A 25,426-nucleotide genomic window follows, 5' to 3' on the forward strand; every position below is an offset into this window, starting at 1 on the left:
CCAGGCATGGTGTGGTAATTTTGATTCACCCTCCTTACTCCTTAGGGAAGGAAGAGTTTAGGGTTGTTTTTAATTTTTAATTTTTAATTGGCCTGCAGATTAAGCAAGCTAGATCATATATATATATATATATAGAGAGAGAGAGAGAGAGATAGAGAGAGAGAGAGAGAGAGAGAGAGAGAGAGGGTTACAGATATCAAACTAGTGGTCTATCTCATGGTCGTGCATCTGATCATAATTAATCTAAACTGATTAGTTGCGACTATATATGATGAAATATAATAATATTGGAAAAACATAGCATTAATTGTGAAGATTCTCTAATTGGTTTTTCATTTATTTTTCTATTACTTGAACTCTATAATTAATTCTGCTAATTGCTAGCTTTAACAAGTAGTTATAGTTAAAGGCTTGAGTACTCATGTGAGTGAGGAATATTGGTCAATCTATATATATATATATATATAAGCATTGCATTTCCAAAACAAAACTACGATTCAAAACTGATGCATGCATGGGCCACCTTTCATTTGGACCCTAATAATCGTACTATCCGTACCCTTTTGGTGATATATATAAAATACCATATGCGTGCAATATTATGCATGGTCAGAGCAAACTATATATATATATTATTGAAAAGATGATCAAAGCGAACAATTAGCTTTGGGGGGGAGAGGGATTCACAAGCTAGCATGGTTCGACCCAACAATTGGCCCAATATATAATATTCCAAATTATTTCGCACAGCTATAATATATATATATATATATATATATATATATATAAAGAAAAAATAGATTCTGAGACCAGCAAATTAAGCTGAGATGTGATTTGGATAGTGAATTGAAATAAAATGAAAATTAAAAGTTGAATAAAATATTGTTAGATATTTTTTTTTAATATTAATATTATTGTTTTGAGATTTGAAAAAGTTGAATTATTTATTATATTTTGTGTAGAAATTTGAATAAGTTGTAATGATGAGATGAGATGAGATGAAATATTTCTTATATCCAAACCAGACGAAAACTGAATTGAAGGCTGACGATCAAGAGATCAAAGGTCAACGTATGATGATAATTATTGGAGATTAATTTCCTGGAAACTTTCTTTATCTTCTCTTCACCATGTTTATAAGTTTTCCTTTGATTTTTCCGTATGATAAATTGATTTTATTTATATTTTATAATTTATATTTTATATCTCCCAGGTTTGCAAATGCAACGAGATGAACACTCAATAAGATTCTACTTTCCTTTTTGTTGCTTCATACTCCGGTGAGCAATATCTGCATACATTGTCAATGATAATAAGAAGGAAAAAGCTCACAACCGGTCGGGTGAGTTCATCATTTTTACACCAGCCATTAAGGATTGGCCACGTAAGAGACTTAGCAAACTATTATACTTTACACCCAAAACTAGATTACACTTTTGGATCTATTCTCTCTCTCCCTACCCCATTCCTGTTGCCTGCAAGCCTCTCTCTCTCTCTCTCTCTCTCTCTCTCTAAAATCCACTCAACGTTTGCTTTCTCTTCGAGTTCAAGGCCCCGAATCCACTGTGCCCTTGGAGGTGATTTCTCTCCCTTTGATTACCGCATGTTATTCTTTTGGTTTTCGAAGAAATTTTTGGGATTAAAATTTTAGTTTTCTTCAGTATTTTCTTTTCGTTTTTGGTAATACTGGAGTGTGCTGCTCGTCATGCAAAAATAGTTTTGTCGTTTCTCGTACTTTGTTGGCAACCAAAATGTGGTTAATGCTCTTGTAACTTGTAATTCGTAGACCAGATCTTGTACATGGAACTTGATAGATATTAATTAAAATTGTAATGTCGGGAATTTACTTTAAAAAAGAAATTTTAATGTCGGGTTGGCTATGGTTATTCTGAAAAGATTTTAGTTTTCTTCAGTATTTCAATCTTTTTCTTGTGATGATTTAGAGGATTTTATGTAAACAAGCAACGGAAGTCATCCCATCTTCCCAATTCGGGAAAGTATTTAATTTCCTTTATCGCCTTCGTCGTCTTGCCTTCGTGAACTTCCTCTGTAAATCTCTCTCCAAGACCAATGGAAGGCTCAGCCAACGAACGCCTCGATTTCGGGATGATGGGCTACGGGTACATTGCCTCACATTTCTCATTGCTTACACATTCATTGGCTTGACTTTTTGTTATAAGAATTTATGCGGGGAGTCGATGTTTTTGACAATTTTTCCGGGTGTGGTTTTCTTGGGTTAGATGCAAGTATTACAGAAGGAGATGCAATATTCGAGCTCCCTGCTGCAACGAGATCTATACGTGTCGCCATTGTTACAACGAGACCACCGTATGCATTTACTATTTCTATATAATATTACACGATATACGTTCACATTATAATCACATTAATTTTGGTTTACTAGAGCATGTTGAGCAACCCCTTTGATCTACATGAGTTCGTTCGATACGATGTTAAACAAGTGCGACTTTTTTGTTAGTCTTTTCGTTTGTAATTTCATGATTTATAAACATTTCCGTGAATCTACGAGGAGTTTGTTGTGTTGTTTTAGGTTGTTTGTGGACTAAGAAAATGCAGTTTCATTCCGATGATTGCATGTGAAATCTGCAGGTTAGTAACCTGAGTACGATCAGTGCTGTCTTTAATCTCCGGAAGTATTCTTATCTCCTTCCCGCTGAAATCATTGGAATCAAAAGCGACTTTAGCACAACTGAAGTTGATCATCATTTGTTAGCTAGACTTCAATAATATTATATATATTGAATGCAATTGAGGTACTGGATGGGATTATAATAATATTAATCCCTCTACATATCAATGTAAATTTCCATTTTTTCTGATCTGGTTGTAATTAAACTGAATGTTAATTTTGCATGACTTTTTATTGATTAAATCCTGCGCGTGTCAGCCTCCAGATTTATTCTTACACACCACATTTTGCTTATAGGTATGCTAACATTCTTTTAACTTAGTTTCTGAACTGCTCATGATATGATCGATCTGGTGTTCATACGTTTGGATGGCGAATTAATTGGAGGAATAAAATCTCATTGCTTTTATACTATTAGAGTAATGCTCTTCTTCATCCCAATCCCTATCATCCTCAGTCTTACTTTAATATATATATATATATATATATATATATATATATATATATTAAAAGTCCGTGGCCAGGGCTCAAACATGATCGATCGATCGATCTCTCACAAAATGGAATGTAAAAACGTAGATAAGATGATATTGGTGTATGTACGAAACGGGTGTAACTGCATCATCAGCTGCGCGCATAAAGACAAATTCTTCCGCTCGCCTAGCTTTAAGTACGTCGACTCCACAGATTATATATAATTCAATCACCTATCTATATATCTATCTATCTAATATATTTATGTTGGGCATGCATGCATGCCAGCCAGGCGACCATTTCGACTCTCGATCTAGTCTTTACTGATTATCAAATCAACGTCACACCCGTACGTACGTCCATCCATTTTGTCGTGGTCATGAATCACTTTGATATCATGTTAGCCGTCCACTCCTGCATTAATGATCATATACATGATACACACATATATGTATATATATATATATATATATATATATATATATATATATCTCATGTGCACGAATATTTTAAAGATTATTTCCACCTTATTTTTTTTTCTAAGTCTTTTTCAATTGAAAACCTTAACCCTCAATATGTAATTAGCCTAAAAACATAAAATAAAAACTTTAAAACTCGAAGAAAAAGGAGAAAATAAAAATAAAAATCTAGATAGCTTCTAATTTTTAATCAAACCATTTCGAACCTGCATTAATTGCACTCAAACTACAATCGCACAGGGATTATATATGTATATATATATATTTTGCGATTAACCCTGGGAATATGTAACTTTCGCATATCTCTTTTAAAAAATAGAATGATTTATTATTAAAAAATTAATTTTTTTTACATGAATCTCATACTTGCTTATTTTTAAAAAAAATAGTAAACGAGACTTGCAAATTCTTAAGATTGAAGATTATATATTTCTCATATAGAGAAATTTTATCCATTAGCCATTATTTAATTTTCACATCCCACACAGCTTATAGTCTTTTGTTTTTATAGAGTGTGGATGTGTTTTTCATAAAATGTAGGGTCTGAGATAATAAATAGTGACCGGTGAGAAAAAAAATTTTCTTCTCATATATATATATATTGCTATGCCATAGATGACTTTTTTTTTTTTTTCCGGCCGGACAATACATATAATTACATGAATGTAGATATTGAACGAAAAGAACATTTGTAAAAAAGAAAAATAATAACAATAAAATGAAATGAAAAGGACGAACGTGTTTTTTTTTTTTTTTTTTTTTTTGGGGGGGGGGGGGGGGGGGGGGGGGGGGGGGGGGGGGGGGGGGGGGGGTGGGGAATTGAAACGATCGATCGATTGTCCAGGAGCAAAACGATCGATCGATTGTCCAGGAGCAACAAGAACTTTGGCCACAGTTAGTTTTATCATGTTGGCCGTGGTCACGAATTTTGATGGGTTTTCCCTCAGAACAACAAGATGACGTACGGCCACGCCCACAGCTAGCACACTGTACGTGTGTGTCTCCGTGTCTCTCTCTCTCTGTGTATATTCTCTGTGTGTGTGTATATATATATATACAGAGAGAGAGAGAAAGAGAGAGCGCATGGCCTCTAATACTCATGAGCTTATTAATTACGATCCCGTCGATCGGCATAATTAAGCCCAGGTATGGTGAATATATATATATTAAAAGGTAAATTATTGTATAAAAAAAAAGGGAACATTATTGGAATAAAAGGTAAAAAAAAAAAAAAAAAGAGTATATGTATGCATCTATATATATATATATATATATGTGGTATGAAAACATATTTGATATGCATGCATGGCCATCACAATCAACAGATGAGAATCTGCATCTTTCAAAACTAACCAGCTCGAACAAAGAGAAAGAAGAGATGAGAGCTTAAGATGCATCAACTTCAAAACTTAAACCCAAATAAACATGTCAATATTCCAGAGTTCCAAAACCCAAACAAACACATCATAAATAAATATGTAAAACTACCAATTCTGAATCAACTTTAAAACTAATTAATCCCCGAAAACGAAAATGTACGTCGACTTAAAACCCCTTTAACTGATCATCAGTCCCTCCATCAACTTCTTATACGCAAAGCAAAAGCCTCCCCAACTCTTTCTCCCAGCTAAAAGCCTCTCTATTTCAACGTACTCTCACTTCTTAATTACTCACTTCAAGTGTTCAAAACCCACCAAACCAGAACTACTCCCAAAAGGTTAGCAACAGGGGAAAAAAAAAAAAAAAAAAAAAGAGTAAAGCAAAAAAACGAAGAAAAGACTTCATTAATTTTGTTTTGGTTTGTCTTAGAAGCTAGAGACATCTATAAGCGAAGGGTGAGGTCAAGGTTTACGTGGTCATGATTAGCATCAGAGGAGGCTGGAGAAAGAGCTTCTGGAGTTGCATTTCCATGAAGACCAGCAAGATGAACTGAGGTTGAGGCGCGGTTAAAGTGGTGAGTGGAGTGAATGGGGTCGAGCCAAAACTGTTCCACAAACGGTGCGACCGGATTTGCAGGCGGTTCGGTCTGGAGGAGAGAGCTAGCCAAGCGGTCAGTGGGGTAGCTTCTGCGAAGGGCGGCTCGCTCGCGCTTGTGGGCATTTTGGTGACCACCGAGAGCTTGGGAGGTGTAGAACTTGCGAGGGCAGTAGAGGCAAGGGAATAAGCGAGACGAGGAAGCTGTCATGGGCTGTCTCTGTGTTGGCTTTCTGGTGGGTTTTGAGGAAGCATTAGTGGGATGGTTTAGGAAGTCGTAGATAGCTGGGTCTGCCATTGAAAGCTGAGAGAATCGCAGAGCAGAGCTGAGAGAGAGAGAGAGAGAGAGAGGGGGGACTTGGATGTGGGGATTGGGAGAGAGGTTTATAAGAGGTTTTGGGTTTTGTTTTTATCTGTGCAGAAAGCTAGAGGAGGAATATGATTGGTTGCGAGTGAAATGACGGGAATGCCCCTAATGATTTGATTGGTTTGTTTCTCCCTATCTCCCATCTACGTACATCCATTATAACTAATGCCGATTTAAGCACGCATTCGATAAATCAGTGGCCAAGTTAAGAAAGTGAATTTTTTTGGGGGTGGGGGAGACAGTACTACTGCTAATTAATTACAAGTACTGCCAGACTGAAGTGTGTGCATGTTAGTTATTTCAGATGGATGTGATCCCTAACTCATAGCTAATTAATGAATACTGTAGCCTATCCATCTTCATTTTAACTCATAATTATATATATATATATATATATATATATGCTCGATGAAACAGATTCCATTCCACAAGCATACAATATTAGTCATTTACAATAAGTTTTGGAACGCTTGGGGATCATTTATGTAAAAAAAAATTCTTCACATCGATCACTATTTATTACTCCACATCTTATAAAAAATATTTTTATATTTTAAGAAAAAAAAAATATAAAAATAAATAGTAACTAATGCATAAAATTTATCATTTCATTCATATATATATATATATATAGTTATAGCTAGGTAGCTGAATTGGTTCACTGGTATTATAACTCAATATTGCATGACAAATGTCAATAATTGGAACATTTGGGCCCTACCTAGTACACGAGGCAGCAGATAGCAAAACAAGTGCAGAAAATAAAGCAATTATTCTTTTCATTTTTTTTTTAATATCTTTAAGAGGAAATTGGACAAGAAGTCCTGATGGCTGATCATATATGTAGTGGTGGTGGTTCCCGTACTAATGATCATGATCTTTTAGTTTTGGTAGAAGGCTCATATATATATATATATTACATTGTGAACGAAAGAGGGAAAGGTGGCTCCTTGAGGATGGTAAGGCTAAAAAATCTACAGTTATATGAGCCAAAGTAGCGGTACCCACACGATTCTTTTTCTTTGTTGGTGAGACTTGTGGGCATGGGAGCCTCACTCTTGGGCATATGAGAGTGAGAGAGAGAGAGAGAGAGAGAGAGAGATAGAGAGGCCATGAGCTCATCCTGATGGAAGTGGACGCGAGGCATGTACAGCCTAGAATTTGATACACAAAGGAAAGGTCCTCATTGTCCAATCACCTACAACAACTGATGGATGATGCAAGGACCAATGGAGAGAGAGGAGGTTGATACGTAAAGGACAGGAAGTGGAAACACTATCCCTCCTTCTGAGCGTAGATACTAGCTAACGAGTGTTGGTTCTGTGCTCAGAATCATCAATCAGCTCCTCTCTCTCTCTCTCATCCACGTACAGCACATGACCACAGCCCCGGGTGACTAAAAGGGCTCGTCCGTTTGGGTGGGGCCAGCAAATGCAGAGGAGACACGTGTGGAGCAAAGATAGGTGGGGAACCCACAGAAAAGTGGTAATCGTGGGGAAGGAATGGGGAGTCAGAATGAGTAGTGGGAGAGAGATCAGGTGATTGGTTGGAAGTTATTTGATTGAAAATATTAATAATAGTAATAATCCGTAATCCGAAGGAAGAGAATGGAAGCGAAATGTGAGTGATTCATAATCATATAAATAGACTATGCATGGGGGCATAAGATGCGTGCGAGACGTTGGCCGGTTGGATTGGCGATTGGGGTTGGGGAGAGAATATTATGAAAGGGTCAAGTCAGAGTAGACATCTTGATAGGGAGAGAGGTGATGGAAGTGAATGACAGAGTGATATTTGTTTTTCAGAAGATCAAGAAAGAGTGTTGGGGAGTTGCAGTCAGTCAGGAACTAGTTAATACTAAATAGCGAGAGTAGAGGACTCGACTCAGAGCCCCACTCCACCTAATTATAGTAACAGATCCCAAGTGGGTGTGTCTAAGACTTTGGAGTCATGTTATTGTAGACTCTTATCTTTATTTTTGATCGGTAAATAAATTTTTATTAATTAAAAAAGACAAAAATGTTCCAGTATATGAGACATATACATGAGCAAGTTTATGTCTAGTTTAGAGATACAAGAAAATCAAGAAAATCGGCTATAAAAATCAATTACAATCGACCAATAGAGTAAAGTATTGAAAAACAAAATTCTAAACTCTTTCATTGATCTCTATTGATCTTCAAAGTATCTTGTGTTCCGCTCCCTCCAAATGCACTATGATAAACAGATAGATAACATCTTCCATATGGATGCAATTTTAGAGTTGCTCCTAATACCTCTCCAAGGGGTTAAAAAATCACATACCCTTTCCGACATCACTCACGCTAACCCCAATCGTGCTAAGACTACAGTCCACAAGGTCATGGCAATCTCAAATTGTAGTAATAGATGGCCAGTGGACCCACCGCTCTTCTTACACATGTAGCACCAATTCATAACTATAATGTCACGTTTCCTTAAGTTATCTATAGTAAGAATCTTCTTCAAAGAGGTTGTCCATACAAAAAAAGCTGCCTTTAGAGGTACCTTTGTCTTCCAAATGCTCCTCCATGGGAACAGGGCTGAGTTGTGCATGTTCAAGGAGTGATAGAAAGAGTGTGCCGTAAAAACTCCCTTCTTAGAGGGACGCCAATATATCTTGTCTTCACCTTCTCCCCACACACAAGTGCAGTACACAAGGTCAAAAAATGCCAAAAAGTCATCCATCTCCCAATCTTGTGCATCTTTATGGAAAGTGAGGTTCCATTGGGAAGGACCATTGGAAAATATAACTAACTCTACTATTGATGCTTATTTCCTTCTTGCTAAGCTATAAACTTGTGGAAAGACATCATTGAGTACCCGATCACCGCACTATAAGTCATGCCAAAATTTTACCTTCACTCCGTTGCCGACTTTGAAGCAAGTATGTGCTGCATAAATGTCCCACCCTTTTTCAATATGTTTCCAAAGCCTAACTCCATGAGGTCCACTAATCTCATTAGAACACCACCCTTCCCATGATTCCCTATGCTTCAAAACAATAACGGTTCGCCACAAGGCCTCCCGTTCTTGGTGATATCTCCATAACCATTTGCCAAGCAAGGCTTGGTTGAAAGATTTCAGATTTCGTATACCCAAGCCTCCTTCTTTGATGGGGGAGAAAATTGTGGCCCATTTCACCAAGTGAGATTTAAACTCATCCTTGATCCCTCCCTAAAGGTAATCACGTTGAAGTTTCTCCATGCAATGAGCCACCTTGGCGGGGAGCGAAAATAATGAGATGAAATATGTTGGTAAGTTAGAGAAAGTGCTTTTTATGAGAGTTACCTGACCCCCTTTGGATAAGTACATCCACTTCCAACCAGTTAATTTTCTCTCTATTTTTTCAAATATATCATCCCATATAGATTTTGATTTGAACTCTGCACCCAACGGAAGGCCGAGATATTTCATGGGCAACTGAGATATCTTACACTCCAAGATGGACACCAGACTCTCCACATTGGGTACATACCCCACTAGCATTACCTCTGATTTAGCCAAATTCACCTTCAGCCCTGACACAGTTTCAAAACATAATAATAAAGCCCTCAATGCTCGAATTTGCTCATGTCTGGTCTCACAAAAGATTAGTGTATCATCAGCAAATAATAGGTGAGAAATGTTAAGTGAACCTGAACTTGCCTCTCCCACTGAGAATCCTGATATGAACCCTCTCTCTACCGCCCCTGAATCATCTTGCTAAAAGCTTCCATCACAAAAACAAAAAAAAAAAAGAGGAGAAATAGGGTCTCCTTGTCACAAACCTCGGGAGCTTTTGAAAAAAGCTTTTGACGTACCGTTCACCAATACGGAAAAATAGGCCGTAGAGATACAATGATGGATCCAGGAACACCATTTAGTGCCAAAGCCGCATCTCTCGAGCATATAAATTAAGAAACTCTAATTGACGTGATCGTACGCTTTCTCCATGTCTAACTTACATCGGAGTTCGGGCTCTCCCGATTTAATATGACTCTCCAGACATTCGTTGGCTATAAGTACCGAGTCAAGGATTTGCCTACCTTGAACAAATGCATTTTGAGGTTTCAAAATCAAGCTTTCCATCACCTTGCTCAATCTATTCACCAATACTTTGGATAAAATTTTGTATAGCCCACCCACCAAACTAATGGGATAAAAATCTTTCACTTCTACGGCACCAGGCTTTTTGGGAATGAGTGCTAAGAAAATTGTTTTCTCGAACTGCCCACTTCCATGAAATTCATGGAAAACCTCCATGATATCATCTTTAAGCACATCCCAACAAGTCTGAAAAAAGGCCATGGAAAAGCCATCGGGACCTGGAGCTTTATCGCCCGCCATACCCTTGAACACTAATCTGACCTCTACCTCCTCAAAAGGCCTTTCAAGACTTTCCACAACCTGCGAGTCAAGAACATCAAAAACCAGCCCATCAAGTCTCGGCCTCCACTCAAATTGTTCCGAAAACAACTTATCATAATAATTGACAATGTGGTTTGAGATCTCAGTATGGTTGGATAAGACCGCCCCATCTAGCAACACAGTATCTATAGCATTGTTCCGCCTATGTGAGTTGGCCACATGGTGAAAAAACTTGGTGCATCCATCCCTTTCCTTCAACCATAATGCTCGTAATTTCTGTCGCCACAATATTTCTTCCAAAAGAGACATCTATTCAATGTTCACAATCACTTGGGACTTGCAGGCCCGCTCAGTTTCAGAAAGAACCCTCCCCTCTTCTACACCCTCTAAGCCCTTAAGCTCCTCCATTAGAACAATTTTCTGACTTTCCACATTACAGAACTCTTGTGTATTCCACTCCTTCAAGTCATTTTTCAAAAACTTTAATTTGCAAGCCAGCGTATAGCTAGCATTACCATGAAAATGGTAAGAAGACCACCATTGACTTATTCTGTCCAGAAAACCCTCTGACTTCAACCACATGTTCTCAAATTTGAAGTGCCTTGGGCCTCTTTTAATTCCCTCGCAATTCAAAAGAATGGGAAAGTGATCTGAACATAACCTGGGTAGTCACTTCTAAATGAGATCCGGATAATGTGCCTCTCATTCCGGTAAGATTAGAAATTTGTCTATCCTTGACCAAGATGGAAGATCTCGGTTGCTAGACCAAGTAATGGAACCACCTGCAAGAGGAATATCCTGTAAATTCTGTTTAGAAATGAAGTTAGAAAAATCTACCATGGGTGAGTTAAAACCCGAAACACCTGATCTCTCAGTCGGGAAACGAGTGACGTTGAAATCACCTCCAATACACCAAGGTAAGTCCCATATGCTGCTAATATTGGCCAACTCATCCCATAAAAAGCTTCGTGACAGGTCAAGATTAAGCCCATAAACACTTGCAAAAGCCCACTGATAGACATCCATGATATTCTTAAACGAGCATCCACCACATAATCCCCTAGGAAATCTTCCATATTTTCCACCACTCTTTTATCTCACATTACTAGTATGCCCTCGGATGCTCCATTGGATGGTAAATAATGTCATCCCACTTGAAAACAATCCCACAAACTCATAATGATACGAAGAGAAATAACTGTCAATTTAGTTTGTTGTAGGCAAACAATGTCAACTTTCCAACTTCGCAGAAGGGATCTAATACGTAGGCGTTTATTTACGTCATTGATCCCTCTCACATTCCAAGACAGTATTTTAGGTTTCATTAACAAAAGAAGCGTCCCTCCCTTTTGCTCTCTCTCTCCCCGAAATTCCCTCCTTATTATCGTAGTTAATGGAGCATTGCAATCGTTTCAACTCTCTCTCCTTTCTAACAACTGACTTCATTATCGTAAATCAACCAGCTTCCATGGCTACTAAGAGAGCCATGAATTGGTCTTCATAGCCATCACAGGAAAGTCCCACCCAACCATGAAGCTCCTTTACTTTTTTTAATACTCAATCTGATGCTCGAGGTGCAATATGAGGTGGGAGCATCTGTAAGGGTGACGGGCTACCCATCTCCACCTCCTCACTACCCTTAGAATCCACAAAAAGACTCAACAAACTGATACTTATCTCCTTTTCCAAGACAGAATCCACTCCCGCCATGGCAGAATCCATTTCCTCCACTCCTAGCACGAAGAACACCTCATTTGACCCACCCATAACTTCCTCAACAGAAATCAAAACTTTCTGTGTCTGGTTAAAAGGCAATGACTCGACAACAGTAACCAAGGCAGCCTTGTATATTTGTCCCAAAACTTCCCCTTTCTCAAAGGGACTACTCGCACCCTTACCACTGCTTGCAACCATCTCCACAGGCCTCGGCGTAGTTGTCTGTGCGCCGGGACCTCCGTCGTGGTGGTCTATGTAGCTATCAAGCCTTCGTGAACATTAGAAACGTCTGAAATCCCTCCACCATACTCAAATATTGCAACCTCCAACGATGGGACCTCCATCGGAGCCTCTACGACCTTCAACGGGGTCGACTGAAGCCTCGTCGTCGACGGTGGCTCAGGCCCACGTGTTGGCCTGCTATTCTTGCCTTGGGTTGGAACCTGTTGCCCTCATAGGTCTGGCCCTTCCCATAAGGCCCACCATTTGAGTTCCGTGAGCTCAACTGGTAGCCCGAGCCCACACCCACTATCGCATAACCCTCAACGCACCGTATTAACGATACCACACTATTTGTTAACTCCCCCAACAAAGTCTGCATTTCACGTAGCTCATTCAATATTTTTTCCTCTTTCAGCCCGATCGACCCTCTGCCATCTCTTCCTCCACTCTGAGCAGCTACCGAAAAGGGAGGTGAGCCCTTTTGCATGTCTGCCATCACAATGTGCTATGCAGCTCGAGGAAACTCCAGAGCCTCCTTGTACAACCTCAACGATAGATCTATCGCCATCACTTGCAGTGAGTTTCTCCCCTGAACACCTATTCTGCCCATATCCTTTAGTACCGCTACCATCTTCCTTCACCCCATTCTAGCCTTGTCTTCAAGTATGAGTATGTAACTCCGGCAACCTCCCCCACCATACACTGCCAAAGCCATGTAGGAGCCATGAGAGTTTGAGCATCGCAGGGCAATGAGGCCTCTGTCACTTTCCCGTCAAGCAGAGTAGTAACCTTTGCTCCCAGACTTCCAACAAGCCTCCAGTGAGTTAGTCACCCAACAGATAGTCTCTAAACCCAGCCATAGACAGCTCACACATTTCCATCCTTTCTCAGTAATGCACAACTTACCCCATCTCTTCTCACCTCAAAACAATAACTAAACAACTAAAAGAACTCATAGCCATGCTTTGATACTAGATAACCCCCCGTCAACAGCCCACAACCACCATTTACAACGTGAAAATCTGTTCATAGTTTATGATGAGAGAATGCCAAATCAATATGGTAGTTTAAGTTTATAGATTCCTATATTGTAACTCCCCAAACAATAGAAAAGCTTCCTGAATGTTCCCCAACCTACAATACCCGTTCCTGAATGTTCCCTCGTAGACTCTTATCTATCGGTTAGGCTACTCCCTTGACTCTTACATAAATACATACATACATACATACATACATACATACATATATATCTTCCATCAGGGGCAGGGCAGGGCAAGATAAAGATAGTATTTAAACATCAAATTATATTGAATCTAATTCTTTACAAGCAAATAAGTTTGGGTTAGTGTGTTTTCCAGATGAGATTGACTATGGACACAGCAAATAGGCTTTGCTTGCTTTTGGCAAAGTTTATTTAATATATAGACATTCAGTTGATGTCGAAGTATCTCGGATCTTCGGGGAAATGATACTCCACGTTCAGCTGCCAAAAGAAAAAAAAATTATGTCAGACATACAGACGAGCTAAATTAATGACCAAGATATCAAAAGCTTCCTAATAGCATTCTAATACCATTGCTATTTGCTGATCTTTCAGCCAACATCACCCTACTAAACTGCTGGGCTCACATTGTTCCAGCAAACTACTCAAGCTAGAGTCCCGTTGATCTTAAAATCCAAATGCAAAGAGACTGGTTCTCCATACAGGTTCAATTTAGAATAGAAGTTGGATGCATTAGGCTTTGCCACGGAATTCTTACGTTGAGCAACAATTATGTAATGTCATAAGATAAGAACATTTTATACCACTGTTTTACTACTCTTTTACTTGATTAAAAAAGAATAAGAAAGCAGGTCAGCAACTCGACAATGTCTGAACTATTGAGGCAGGAAACAGCTTATAACCCATTATGGTTTTGAAGCAACAAAAATCAAATGACCATTGAGATCTACCAAACATGGTAAACTTATTACATATAACAAAAAGACAAACATGGTGATGGTAAAACAACCAATTAAATAGAGCTTAACCCCCCCCCCCCCCCCCCTTCCCAATCCCATAGTATGCAATAAAGATGAGTTTAAGCAATCAACCAATGCACTCCTAGCTAGCATTCACACCATGTATCAAAAGAGGATTTTTAGAATGCATTAGGGAAAAAAACGCACTCTAAAGCAATACTGTATGTGAATTCATAATACTATATGTGAATTCATAAGCACGTACCTTGCCCTCATCAGTATCTGAATGGCGTTGAGGGAACACAGCCTTTAGGTCATTGTATAAGTAGAATCTACGCACCCCTTTCACATCCTTATTTTCTTGTACGGATAGAAGATCAGATTTGCATCTACGAACTGGCCTTGAACAATTTTTTAGGAAAGGGCAAATAAAACGGAGGTGAAGAGCATAGCGAAGGGCACCGGCACCAGCAGCATTATCATTGGCCTTTGAGCAACCATGTGATTTCCTGAGAGTCTCATGGCATTTACCCCCACAGCCGCTGTCCTTCCCCTCAATCTTTTGGCATTGATCAGGGTCGCAACCGTGCTCAGACAAGAAGGATGGGTCACTTAGCCCTCCTAAATTAAGGGATTGCTCACACAGCTCCCTTTATCCATTGAATCAACCAATTTAGAGTCTTCACTTCCGCTAATTTCATTTTTTTTATCTATGGATCTCACTGCATGTACAGTGTCAACTCCTGTACTCCTTACTTCCTTGCTAAACTGTATGGGATGGCTTTTCTGCGAGGCTGGAGCCCCCTTGTCTATAACTGTACTATCTATATCTAGATTCCCTCGCTTCAACTGTGCAGAATTTGGGCTTGATGAAGCTAGGGTGAGCTTCTGGCGCAAGAATGTCTACTTACATTTAAAGAAAAGGAACTCAGAAGACTCACAGTATAATACCACATGCAAAAAATAGATGCACCATTAAATATTCCCCACCCCCACCTCCTTAAAAAGGGGGGTGGAGAGAGAGAGAGAGAGAGATGCACATATAGTAAAAAATGATATTTGCATGTACAGTCATAAAATGTAAGTGAAATCTTAAAGGACATACTATCCACCGATTGCAAATTAGAACACAAAACTTCAAATTTTGAATCTCAAAACCATGAAAATATTATTAATTTAAAAAATTTAGGTCAACATGAAAATCTGTAAGCCAAAATTATTTGCTACAGGAAAGGAAGTATAGCCACACTGGAATTTATTTCTTGTATAGATGCCCAACAATTCTGAAAGTGCATCTGAGACTGCTACTATAACAGCAATTTTATAACCAATAGTCTAGAGTAGTAGTTTTATATGACCCCGCTGATCCTACAAGCTAACTCAACAGTACTTTCATTAACACCACCCCGGCCCCAATTAATAGTATGTCCATATTGATAACTCAACAATATGGATGTAGCATGTCCAATCTATGTAATAAAACTGGTGATGTCTTGTATTCAAAAGAAACGCCTCTTCTTTCGGTATGTTTGGGAGCCAAAAAGATAAATAAGAGAAACAATCTGCTTAAGTTGATGAAATTGGCAATCATCAGTCCAAGGATAAATTATTTCAAACCTTTTTTTTTACAAGTATAAATTATTTCAAACTTAATATGATCTTAAGCAACAAAGCACCTGTAATACACAAGCACTAAAGACAGTTTCATGATAACCATGCTTTTTAGTGGGGTTACACAAGCACTAGCGACTGTAGTTCTGGGCTTATCTATTGCGCCAGAGTAAGCCGCAGAGAAAACTAGAAGACACAACAACAAAGGGAAAAAAAATAACAGAAAATATATGTTTAAAGGTAAGCCGAAGGGCAGTCTGCGAAACCATCAGGTTGCTAACCTCAGATGTCAAATTAGAAAAGACTGCATGAAACATTCTAATAATGTTATATTTAAGTAAATTATTGTCATGCAAATGGTGGAAGTTTTCAGGCCACTGCAAAAATTTGATATCATATCTTTGAAATGAGAAATAATAAATCCAAAATCTCAAATGAGTCACAGCACTCATTCAATCCATAATTCGGATGAGAGCTCATCTTACTTTGGTACCAGCTGGCATGTCGCTCAAATCATAGTTGCAAAGGAAAGTGTGAAGAGGTGTCTTCTCTGGATTGCTGAGAACCTGTGTGGAGAGCAATTCAATTTAATAGTAAACATCTTCAAACATCATCCGATGTTACTTATTAAAAAAAAACATCCTCGGATGTTACAACCATCATAAATAAGACTTCTAGAAATCTTCTACAAAACTGGAAAAAAAAAAGGGTGCAATCATGTGATGCAATATCGATCATGAAGAAATATTCCAATAAAGAAAAAAAGAAAGAAAAAGCAAACAATTACTCATCAACTAATTATAAAGCACTACATGATTGTTTTACCCATGAAAATAGATAGTGTTAACAAAAAAGATTGACCAATGCAAACATACCACTTAAAAATTCGCACAAAACCCCTAGGGGTGGCTCAAGTGGTAAAGGCCTTGGGCTTAGGGATATGACTCTCATGTCTAAGGTTCAAATCTCCTTAGGTGCAAACAATCTCTAGGAGCCATTGGACCGAGGGATTTTCTCCTTGAATTACCGCACTTGTGGGAATCTCCTTGCAGAGGGCCTGTGTGCCCCCGGGATTAGATGGGATGCTGTTCCCGGAACCCAATGCCAATCAAAAAATGAAATCTCACAAAATTGATTGCTCTGTGATAGAAACAGGCATGTTCTTGGAAGCATGAAAGCAACAAAAAAATAACATAATATTCCCATATACTTCCACGAATTGCCAACAACTCCATATTAGGGTTACTTTTTTTCCTAAAAGTTTATGGCAATGCAACCACTTGTAACTAAAAGATCGATATATGTTTAAATACGCAGTACTACATTCTATCAATTGGTTCACTGAAGTATTCCTAACAAATATGCAGAAATGTTAGATTACTTTGTAACTACCAGTTAAATAAATAAGAATAATATGTCATAAGCCATGAGAATAGACAAATCTTCAATGGATGCAAATTACGCAATGAAATTAAGAAAGACAATCTCATCAACTTGGCTATTCAAGGCTCTATGACTTAAATTTGGCTAGGTGAAAGAAGGTTGTACTGCAATACCTTGTCTATAAACCAGACAATCATTAGAAGGTGCAGCAATACTACAGACAGAAACTACAATTGTTGGCATGTTTAATACAACGGTCATATTGGTGATACAAGAGTTCATTAATCAGTTTCAAGACATAAGTGAAGTACCAGTTGTATGCGCCCTTTCATAGGAATGCGCAGGCGTCTCTTCACAGTTTGTGAATCATCATTGTTAAGTCCTTGTTTCAGTTTTTGGCCTCTGCTCTTGATCAATGATGAATTCCCCCCGAGATCTATGGATGCATAATACAGCAGGTAGCAGTCTCCATCTACACTGGTTACTGAAAATGGAAGCTTCCTTGATTGCGGTGAAAAATTCCCTCCAGTAATGCTTAGTACAGCTAGAAAACCATCAATTCTCTACATAAATAAGATGCCAACAATAAGCAGCGGACTCTGATGTCTGTGAAGAATAAATTCCAAAAACTCAATAGAGGATATAAACAAAATCACTTCGCAATTTTTAATCATTGCTAACCTGACAGAGTTTTCCACATAAGAACCGACCAGACAATAGAGATTCCTCAAATGAACCTACCAGGGACCTCCTAACGGGAAGTCCACTTAGACTTCTAATGAGTCTCACGCATTGGGAAGTTGGAGCTGACTCTTGGGGAAAAGGCCAACTTACATCGGTATTACTTTCCAAGGAAGATGGACGTAACTCTTTTTGCAAAATGTAAATCTCTTCAAATGATTTACTGCCAAACCTATAATCCTCTTCTTCACGGGCAAGGATAATACCTTTGTCAGATCTCCCAAATGATTGTTCTATATTTTTTAAGGTTAAATGACTGTTCTCGGTAGTCCTGCATCCTCGTGAAGTTTTCATTCTTTCAGAAAACTTAGGACCAAGAGGTGACAAAGAAAGTGATGGTGTGACGACCATTTTGGGAGATATCGATATTGCCCCACTTTGAGACCTTATCTTACTTGATTCTTTGAAGTGATCAAGACTAGGTGAAGGAAAAAAACTACTACAATCAGGTGGTTCTTTGTTTTCCAGCAAGGGGCCATCAGTGAATAACGTGGACTCCCTCCTGCCGTTATCATTCAGCGTGTTCTTCTGTTCCAAGAAACTTGTCCAGGTGAGATGGTTTTGGCTGCCCACATTTGCTTTCTTATTATCTTTTGCAAAAGAAATGCTAAAATTATCATTCAAGGTAGGTGAGTTTGCCTGAATGTTTCTGCACCCAATGTCTAAAGAATCGCCATTAAATTGATCTGGAGAAAGCATGCTACTCAATGGAGACAACAATCGCTTCCTGACTAGCGATCCACTAGACTCGGTTTCATTAAGTGTGACATTATTATTCACGGAAGAATGAACATGGCCATTAGTCAGAGATGTTCCGCCTGATCTAAAACCCACGACCCTAGAAACAGGGTTCTGAATATTCCGTCCACTTTTAGGAGTGAACCAACCACCTTTATCCACAGAACCAATCCTCATACCATGAATATTGGAAGTAACTTCCATTGCCCCTCTAAACTTAGCCGAGTTTTCATGAACTTTTGCAAGCTCCAAGCAGGTATTACTGCAGAAATCTATCTTAGAAGAGAATGGTGGATTCCCAGTGGATGGGCTCATGCTTTCACTGTGCATTCCATCCATATCAGAGGTGCTCACATCGGTAAATCGAGGTGGATTCTTCAAAAATGTATCTGAGGATGCTGCTTCAACTTCCGCACCAGTTTCACTTGAGGGAACTTGAGGCAAGCCCATGAGTAGTATTTGCAAAAACTAATCCGTATCCTTTCTAAAAGAAGAGCTTAATGACTTGCTTTTCTCTTTTTCCCTTCTTAGGTGCAGTTTCAGTTTTCATTCACCCTGCACCGCTTGTATGAATTCACCATTCTCCAGTGAGTCTTCTAATCAACAAAAACGCTTTAATATAATTTAATGAACACATGAAGCTGTCAATCCAAATGCCATCATTGTCACAGTTACTTGATAAAAAGATAAGCTCCACCAATTCTGCCACATTCACGCCAACAGCATTGATCCAAAAATCTAGAGAGAAGCAAAATACTATGTATCTACCACTGGCATCCACATTCCCAACATTTCTACTCCCATTCCCTTAAAAGGATGCAAAGAGAGACTCAAGCACATAATAACTATCCAAAAATCGCGAGTGGCACAGATCTTCCGACCACCACACCAGTATATTGAGCTCATGGCTGCTGAAAGAATCAATGCATACGCCTGAAACACATCGGAATCAAGATTTTGGCTTAGTGCCACATGCGTATCTGAACTTCCGTCCTTTCTGTATTGACACAGCCAGAGCAAAAAAATGATCCGTTTCAGCTCCTTTTTCATTGATCAAATGCAAATAAATCATAAAATTCTAAAAGTGATCAACATAGGCAATCACAAAAAAGTTGCTACACATGTTTTCGATTCACACCAGAATTTTAAAAATAATAAAATCGAAGCAAGGAAATTAAAGGACAAAAGCAGACTCTCAATGGAAGACGAAAACAACCCATAAAAGGGAGGGGAAGTCACATATGAGATGCTTCCAATATAGCCTATTCATGCCTCTAGAACTGATTTGAAATTTGTGGCATTCTCTTGCAATTAGATGCAAGGAAAAGAAAAGGACAGAGCAACACATCAGAAGCCAAAACAAGCTGCATATCAATTGAATCGATCAAAGCAGAATTCTCAAGCGAACCGCGGAATATTGAATAGCCCAGAAAACGTTCCCTCTAAACAATCAGCCAATGACTACGTCAAGAACTCACGAAGGGTTGGTTACTCATACTATTCACCATGAAACTACCAACCTTAAGCTCCTGATTCATCATCTACTAATACTACAAGCAGTTGTTTCTTCCTTTTCTTTTGTTTATTTTGAATTTTATTAAAAAGTAATAATATATTCCAGTTTTCACAGACCTATATAATCACAATTCCTCCAAAAACGATCAAATCAAGGCAGAATCAAACTAACGACAGCATTAACCCAGCTTGATCACCAAAATACCAACTAAGACAAACAAAATAACAGAAGAAAATGGGTTGGTTTCACATATTTAATTCAATTAAGAAACCCACCAACGAAGGCCCGTGATCAAAGACAAACCCAGTAACCAAATCATTTCAATGATCTCCCATGGCAAATTAAATCCAATCTTCAGATCAGATACCCATTTAAAATAATATAAAATCAAATCAAAGATAGGTTAGAAAAATGGGAGAGAGTAAAAATGAAAGGGCTGTTGAATGTTCCGATCAAATTTTCTTCTTTCTGGGTCTAGAAGGAGGAGACGGAAGATAAAGAGGTAGCAAGGGAAGAAGAGGTGAAGGTGAGGGTTTGGTATGGCTTTGCAAGACTGATAGGCAGACCCATCTCTCTTCCCCATGTTTATAATCCCAAAACAAAACACAATCGTCATCATGTTCATAATTCCCCGGACCTATTCCCACAAACTATTTATTTTCCGAGAATTTTTACAAATACACGCTTATACTTTGGAAAATTCTTTTGCTTCCCGCACCAAGTCTTTTAATAAAATGGTACGAATCGAAAATAGAAATAATTTTTATAAGATATATCAGTATGATGTGCAGTTTAGTGCGTTAAACCGTTTATACTTAACAAGTTTAAAAATATCACATTTATATAATTAAATGAAAATAAAATAGGAATGTAGTCTATAGCATTAGTTATTTTCTTTTAACAAATATGCTTTCTCAAATTGTAATTTAGACATAAATCGAACCTGAAAATATTTTTTATAATTTAGGTAGAGATCTATTGAGCTTTACAATATTAAATACTACTGTAAATAGTGAAGATCTCAATATTAATACATTAAAGTCTACGTGTTGTTTTTAATTATATTCAAATTATAAAAAAAAAAAAATCTCAAAAATTATAAGGATATCAAGTCGCATTTCCACAAAATATTGTTAGTAAACCACACTAATATAAATAGACTTATAATACACATCAAGAAATCTGTCGTATGAAAGAAATTTATGTAGAGAGATGTGACTTATTTTTAGTATTTTTTTATCAATTATATTGTCAGAAAATAACATGAAATATTTACTTATTTTTTTCATTATGATCAATTGTATCTATTTATTTCTTTATAAGACGCATTCAATTCAATAAAAAAAAGATATTGTGTGCTTCTGTATTCATACAAGTTTGTAAAATGAAATATGTTGTTTTTTGAGTCAAGTGAATCTCATGGAAATGAGGACGTAAAAAAAACTTTTCGAACTAAAAATAAATAAATAAACTAGCATTTAGACTACGACTCGATGCTAAGACGATTTTAAATGATCTAAATTAATATGTAAAGAGCTTTGCTATTTATAAATTCCACACACCACACACTATAATTTTTGTTATTTTTTATTTTTTTTAAAACTATTTTTGGTTTTATTCTTCTTAAAACAATTGAATTCTTCTACTCATCATTTATATACCACATATTTGGTAAGAGAAAAAATTAAAAAATAACAAAAAGGGCAGTGTGTGGTGTGTGAGGCTTATGAATAGAATTTTTCTTATGTAAATAGTAGTATTTTGTAAATCCTATTGAGACGTGCTTGAATGTTTGAATTGGATTGAGATATGTATTTGAATGTATGAAGAAGGTTTAGACATATTTAACTTTTTATGAAAAGTTGAAACTGTAGTTAATCTTTTCAATGATTACTTTGAGATAGATTCCACATCCAAACATAGCCTAGTATTAGACTATTAGTAGTAGTAGTACTTTGATCTTAATATTTGCCAATACGACTCTTCCCAAACCCCAGTTGCTTAATGATTTGAAGAGTGGCATTAATGATACTTTGAGAAAAGAGGGGTTGAATGTTGAATATTATTAATAGGTTCAGATTGGAGGATGTCGAGTCTAATTAGCGTGCTTTACGGCCTTACAAACCGAGCAATAAATGTATCAAAAGACATCTTATATTGACGGATTTGAATATATCTGTTACAAGTAAAAGGTCTTGTTTTCTGTACACATAAATATTACATGTTACTCAAACAGAGAAAAAACTTAGGTGATGACCCACCAAGACAAGCAGAAAAAGCTCTCTAGAATGGTTATCCCATAACATCTGGTTGAAATGTTGATAGTCACCACAAGTGATTTACATACAGGAGCAGAGCCGTGGCTGCCTAAAAGGGTCTCGCTGCTGATTCCATCATTTTCTTAACTCTTGTCAGTTTTTCAATCTCCTTGAGAACCTGAAATTTTTGCAAATACGGTGCAAGAAAGGACACAGCTTAGTCCTATAATCTAGTTCGCAAACCGAAGCATGTTCTCATTGTAACGATATCTCTTCACCTCTAAAGTCATGTTTTCCGTGGTTACAGCATCAAGATCATCATAACCTAATTGGCAAGCAACCTCTGCAAAGAATCAGAAGCTCTTAGAACCAACAAGAACATATAGTTGAATGCGTGATGGCATGAGTATGATTATGCATGGGGATATACTTTGTAGTGAAACAGTTGCATCTGCTGTAGCATATCCACCTCTCGTTTCCTCATATAAAGTTGTTAACTGAGTCAAGACCTGGCTATCATGTGTCAAATTTGTGAATGATTGAGAGGGCCAAGAGCATCAAAACTACTGCCTTAATTTTTAAAGATTAACAAGTGTGATAAATAATAGGCCAGATATATGACTAAAAATAATATAGGAAGTCAAGACCTCTGTATAAGCTTCAGAAGCAAATAATTCCGAGTCAGAAAGTTGAGACTGGTTTTCAAACACCCCTCTGGCCACCATGTCTAAGGGTACATCAATCCATATTGAAATTCCATGTCTCAGAAACGCCCTATATATGTAAAAAAGAAGTCAGAATAAGTAGAAAACTAACATTAATAATGGTGATAGGTTCCCATGCAAAAGACTACATGTGGGGAATTCAGAACAGATGGGAGCAGAACTCTTACAGATTAGTAGAACTCTGAACTGCGCCATCTCCAGCACAAACCACCAATCGTCCCATGGATGACAGCTGCTTCAATACTTCAGTCTGCAGAAACATGGAAGTTCAATTATAAGCCAGCTTATTACTGTGCAATTTGTATGTTAGATATTTTGAAAAATCTAGTAAATGTACTTTTAAAGCCTCAGCCAGCCTTAATAAGTAGATTGATCATATGTGTTCTTTCTATTGTTGAACTCCACTTCTATGTGGAATTGTCTTAGAACACAACTAACTTTACAGGCCTTAGAGGTTCATTACAAAGACAACAGAAAGCAACTACAAGTACATTTGAAAGTTCAAATAAATACCTCAGACTCATGAAATCCCTTTTTGTCGCTCTCCTTAAAAGATTTAACAGCAGATGCACCTCCAGCAGCTTCCTCAACCAAACTGTCACTGGGTATAGAACAACCCAAAACACAAGTTTAGCTGGTATGAGTTACTTGATTTCCTGCCTTTTCAATTTAAAATGAATGATACCTGTCGAAATAATAATATCGTAATGCATCCGCTAGAAGCTTTCCCAAACTTGTTTTTATTGAGCTTTTCATTCCTTAACACCATTGCAATCACCACACCAAAAGTACATATACCAGAATGAGCATGAGATTTAAGAATCAAAAAGTATTGCTATGTCTCCAGTAATTCTTACCCACTAAAAATATTGAAGTTCCTTTCAGTTCTGTAGACATATCCATTGCTTTGTTCTGAATTAAAACTGAACAGTTAAAATGAGAACTTCAAACCACAAGAAGTTAACAGGAGTAAATTCTTCTCACCCCGCGGTTGTCACAGAAACAATTAAAAAATAAATTTCCCAGCTTTCCCCTTGCGAAGCATTTTCTTTTCTTAGATTGGGTCATTTTTGTTTTCCTTTTTCCAAAAGAACAAAAAGCATGGTAAGATTGGGCAGAAGGGAATGACATCTCACCTTCACTGCAAAAGAGGGATCAATCACAGCATCCTTTGTCGTTGAAACTTTAATTTGGGCAAAAATGAAGAGAAGAGAAAAAGTATAACAAAAGTAAGGGAGTTAGAACTTGATAATATGTTACTTGACAACAATTGAATAGTGAAAACACAAACTCAAGTTGACTAAAATTTCACCATCCAATCCAATTATATGCAAACGGGTACTCATGTCGCTACTTCTTTTTTGCTGTAAATTGCCATAATGGAGACAACGTGATTATGGTAACTTACTTTGGCACACATAAGGCTGACAAACGCTATGGCTCACCAACGAGAAAACCAATATCAAACAAGTGAGATGCATTTCAGAGAAGATACAAATATTGATTACGTATACCTAGGTAAATTACTGAGAAACAAAACTCATTCCACCAAAATCCAAACAACACTTCAATCGGTAAAACGAGCTTATATGTATAGAATAAAGAATTACAATCGTCTTGAACAATTCAAGTAGTTCTGTAATTAAAAAACAACGGTTGATAAAGCAAAAGCAACTCAACACAATTAAAAAAAAATCAATTTTTTGTTTCTATCTATCACTCTCCCCGCCAAAAAAAAAAAACGCAACCTCAATGCAACGGAAAATTAACAATATTATTCAAAGGAATCGGGAAAAAAGAGGGGAGAGAGAGAGAGAGAGAGAGAGAGAGCCGGGGGAGTGGGGAGAAAAAAGAACTTATTGGGTGTAGAAAGCGACTCACGGAGAGTGCCATCGTTGGCCACAGAGCAAATCGAGGAGAGAGAATTTGGGAAGGGAGCGCGAGACGGAAGGGATGCAGAAAGAGGTGGGTGGAAGCGGAAGAGGCTGGGATTGTGACGAGTGGATAAGGAATGTAGGAAGCTGGGGAGGCCGAAACTCCGAGGTACCGCTTGAAAATGGAGCGACGGAGTACGAAATTGGAGGCCACTGCAGGAGGAGTGCAAGGTTAGGAGCTCCATTTAGGGTTCTGTTATCGGTTTCCCACTTTTGCTCGCTCAGGTTTTGCAAAATGCAAACTACCATTAGACTGATGATTGACACCAGTTCTTAACCGTATAAACTGTACCATTTTTTTTTTTTTT

General features: G+C 37.8%; 3 protein-coding genes across 5 annotated transcripts; all 3 read right to left on the reverse strand.

The window, feature by feature from the left end:
* Positions 1–5,425: 5,425 nt before the first annotated feature.
* Positions 5,426–5,875, reverse strand: LOC121250877 (zinc finger protein 2). Its single transcript, XM_041150112.1, has one exon. The coding sequence runs from the start codon at positions 5,873–5,875 to the stop codon at positions 5,426–5,428; it is 450 nt and encodes a 149-aa protein (XP_041006046.1).
* Positions 5,876–13,534: 7,659 nt separating this feature from the next.
* On the reverse strand, positions 13,535–20,804 carry LOC121249557. Its single transcript, XM_041148265.1, is given in 7 exon segments — positions 13,535–13,733; positions 14,478–14,843; positions 14,846–15,115; positions 16,309–16,389; positions 17,518–17,769; positions 17,888–19,682; positions 20,477–20,804. Coding segments are annotated over 6 exon segments (2,271 nt in total). The 5' UTR covers positions 19,136–19,682; positions 20,477–20,804; the 3' UTR covers positions 13,535–13,679.
* Positions 20,805–22,339: 1,535 nt separating this feature from the next.
* Positions 22,340–25,424, reverse strand: LOC121249558 (probable inactive shikimate kinase like 1, chloroplastic). Of its 3 annotated transcripts, none has more exons than XM_041148266.1 (10): positions 25,066–25,423; positions 24,321–24,367; positions 24,042–24,096; positions 23,870–23,942; positions 23,698–23,785; positions 23,352–23,434; positions 23,107–23,233; positions 22,890–22,968; positions 22,738–22,802; positions 22,340–22,637 (listed from the first exon to the last, which is right to left on the reverse strand). In XM_041148266.1, the coding sequence occupies exons 1-10, from the start codon at positions 25,301–25,303 to the stop codon at positions 22,569–22,571; spliced, it is 924 nt and encodes a 307-aa protein (XP_041004200.1). In that variant the 5' UTR covers positions 25,304–25,423; the 3' UTR covers positions 22,340–22,568. The 3 variants fall into 3 exon arrangements, with proteins under 3 accessions (XP_041004200.1, XP_041004202.1, XP_041004201.1); XM_041148268.1 differs by having other exon boundaries at positions 24,042–24,107; positions 25,066–25,144; XM_041148267.1 differs by lacking the exon at positions 22,890–22,968 and having other exon boundaries at positions 25,066–25,424.
* Positions 25,425–25,426: the final 2 nt, after the last annotated feature.

Source organism: Juglans microcarpa x Juglans regia, chromosome 2D (assembly GCF_004785595.1).
Source record: "Juglans microcarpa x Juglans regia isolate MS1-56 chromosome 2D, Jm3101_v1.0, whole genome shotgun sequence".
Taxonomy (NCBI): domain Eukaryota; kingdom Viridiplantae; phylum Streptophyta; class Magnoliopsida; order Fagales; family Juglandaceae; genus Juglans; species Juglans microcarpa x Juglans regia.

Bases quoted from the DNA above. Each gene is read 5' to 3' on its own strand.
- LOC121249558 (XM_041148266.1), bottom strand. From the start codon at position 25,303: ATGGAGCTCCTAACCTTGCACTCCTCCTGCAGTGGCCTCCAATTTCGT. The intron at 22,969-23,106 runs GTCTTGACTTCC...CATGATAGCCAG, and splicing joins CTTCTGAAGCTTATACAGAG to GTCTTGACTCAGTTAACAAC. The intron at 22,638-22,737 runs GTGAAGAGATAT...CAAAAATTTCAG, and splicing joins CGGAAAACATGACTTTAGAG to GTTCTCAAGGAGATTGAAAA.
- LOC121250877 (XM_041150112.1), bottom strand. From the start codon at position 5,875: ATGGCAGACCCAGCTATCTACGACTTCCTAAACCATCCCACTAATGCT.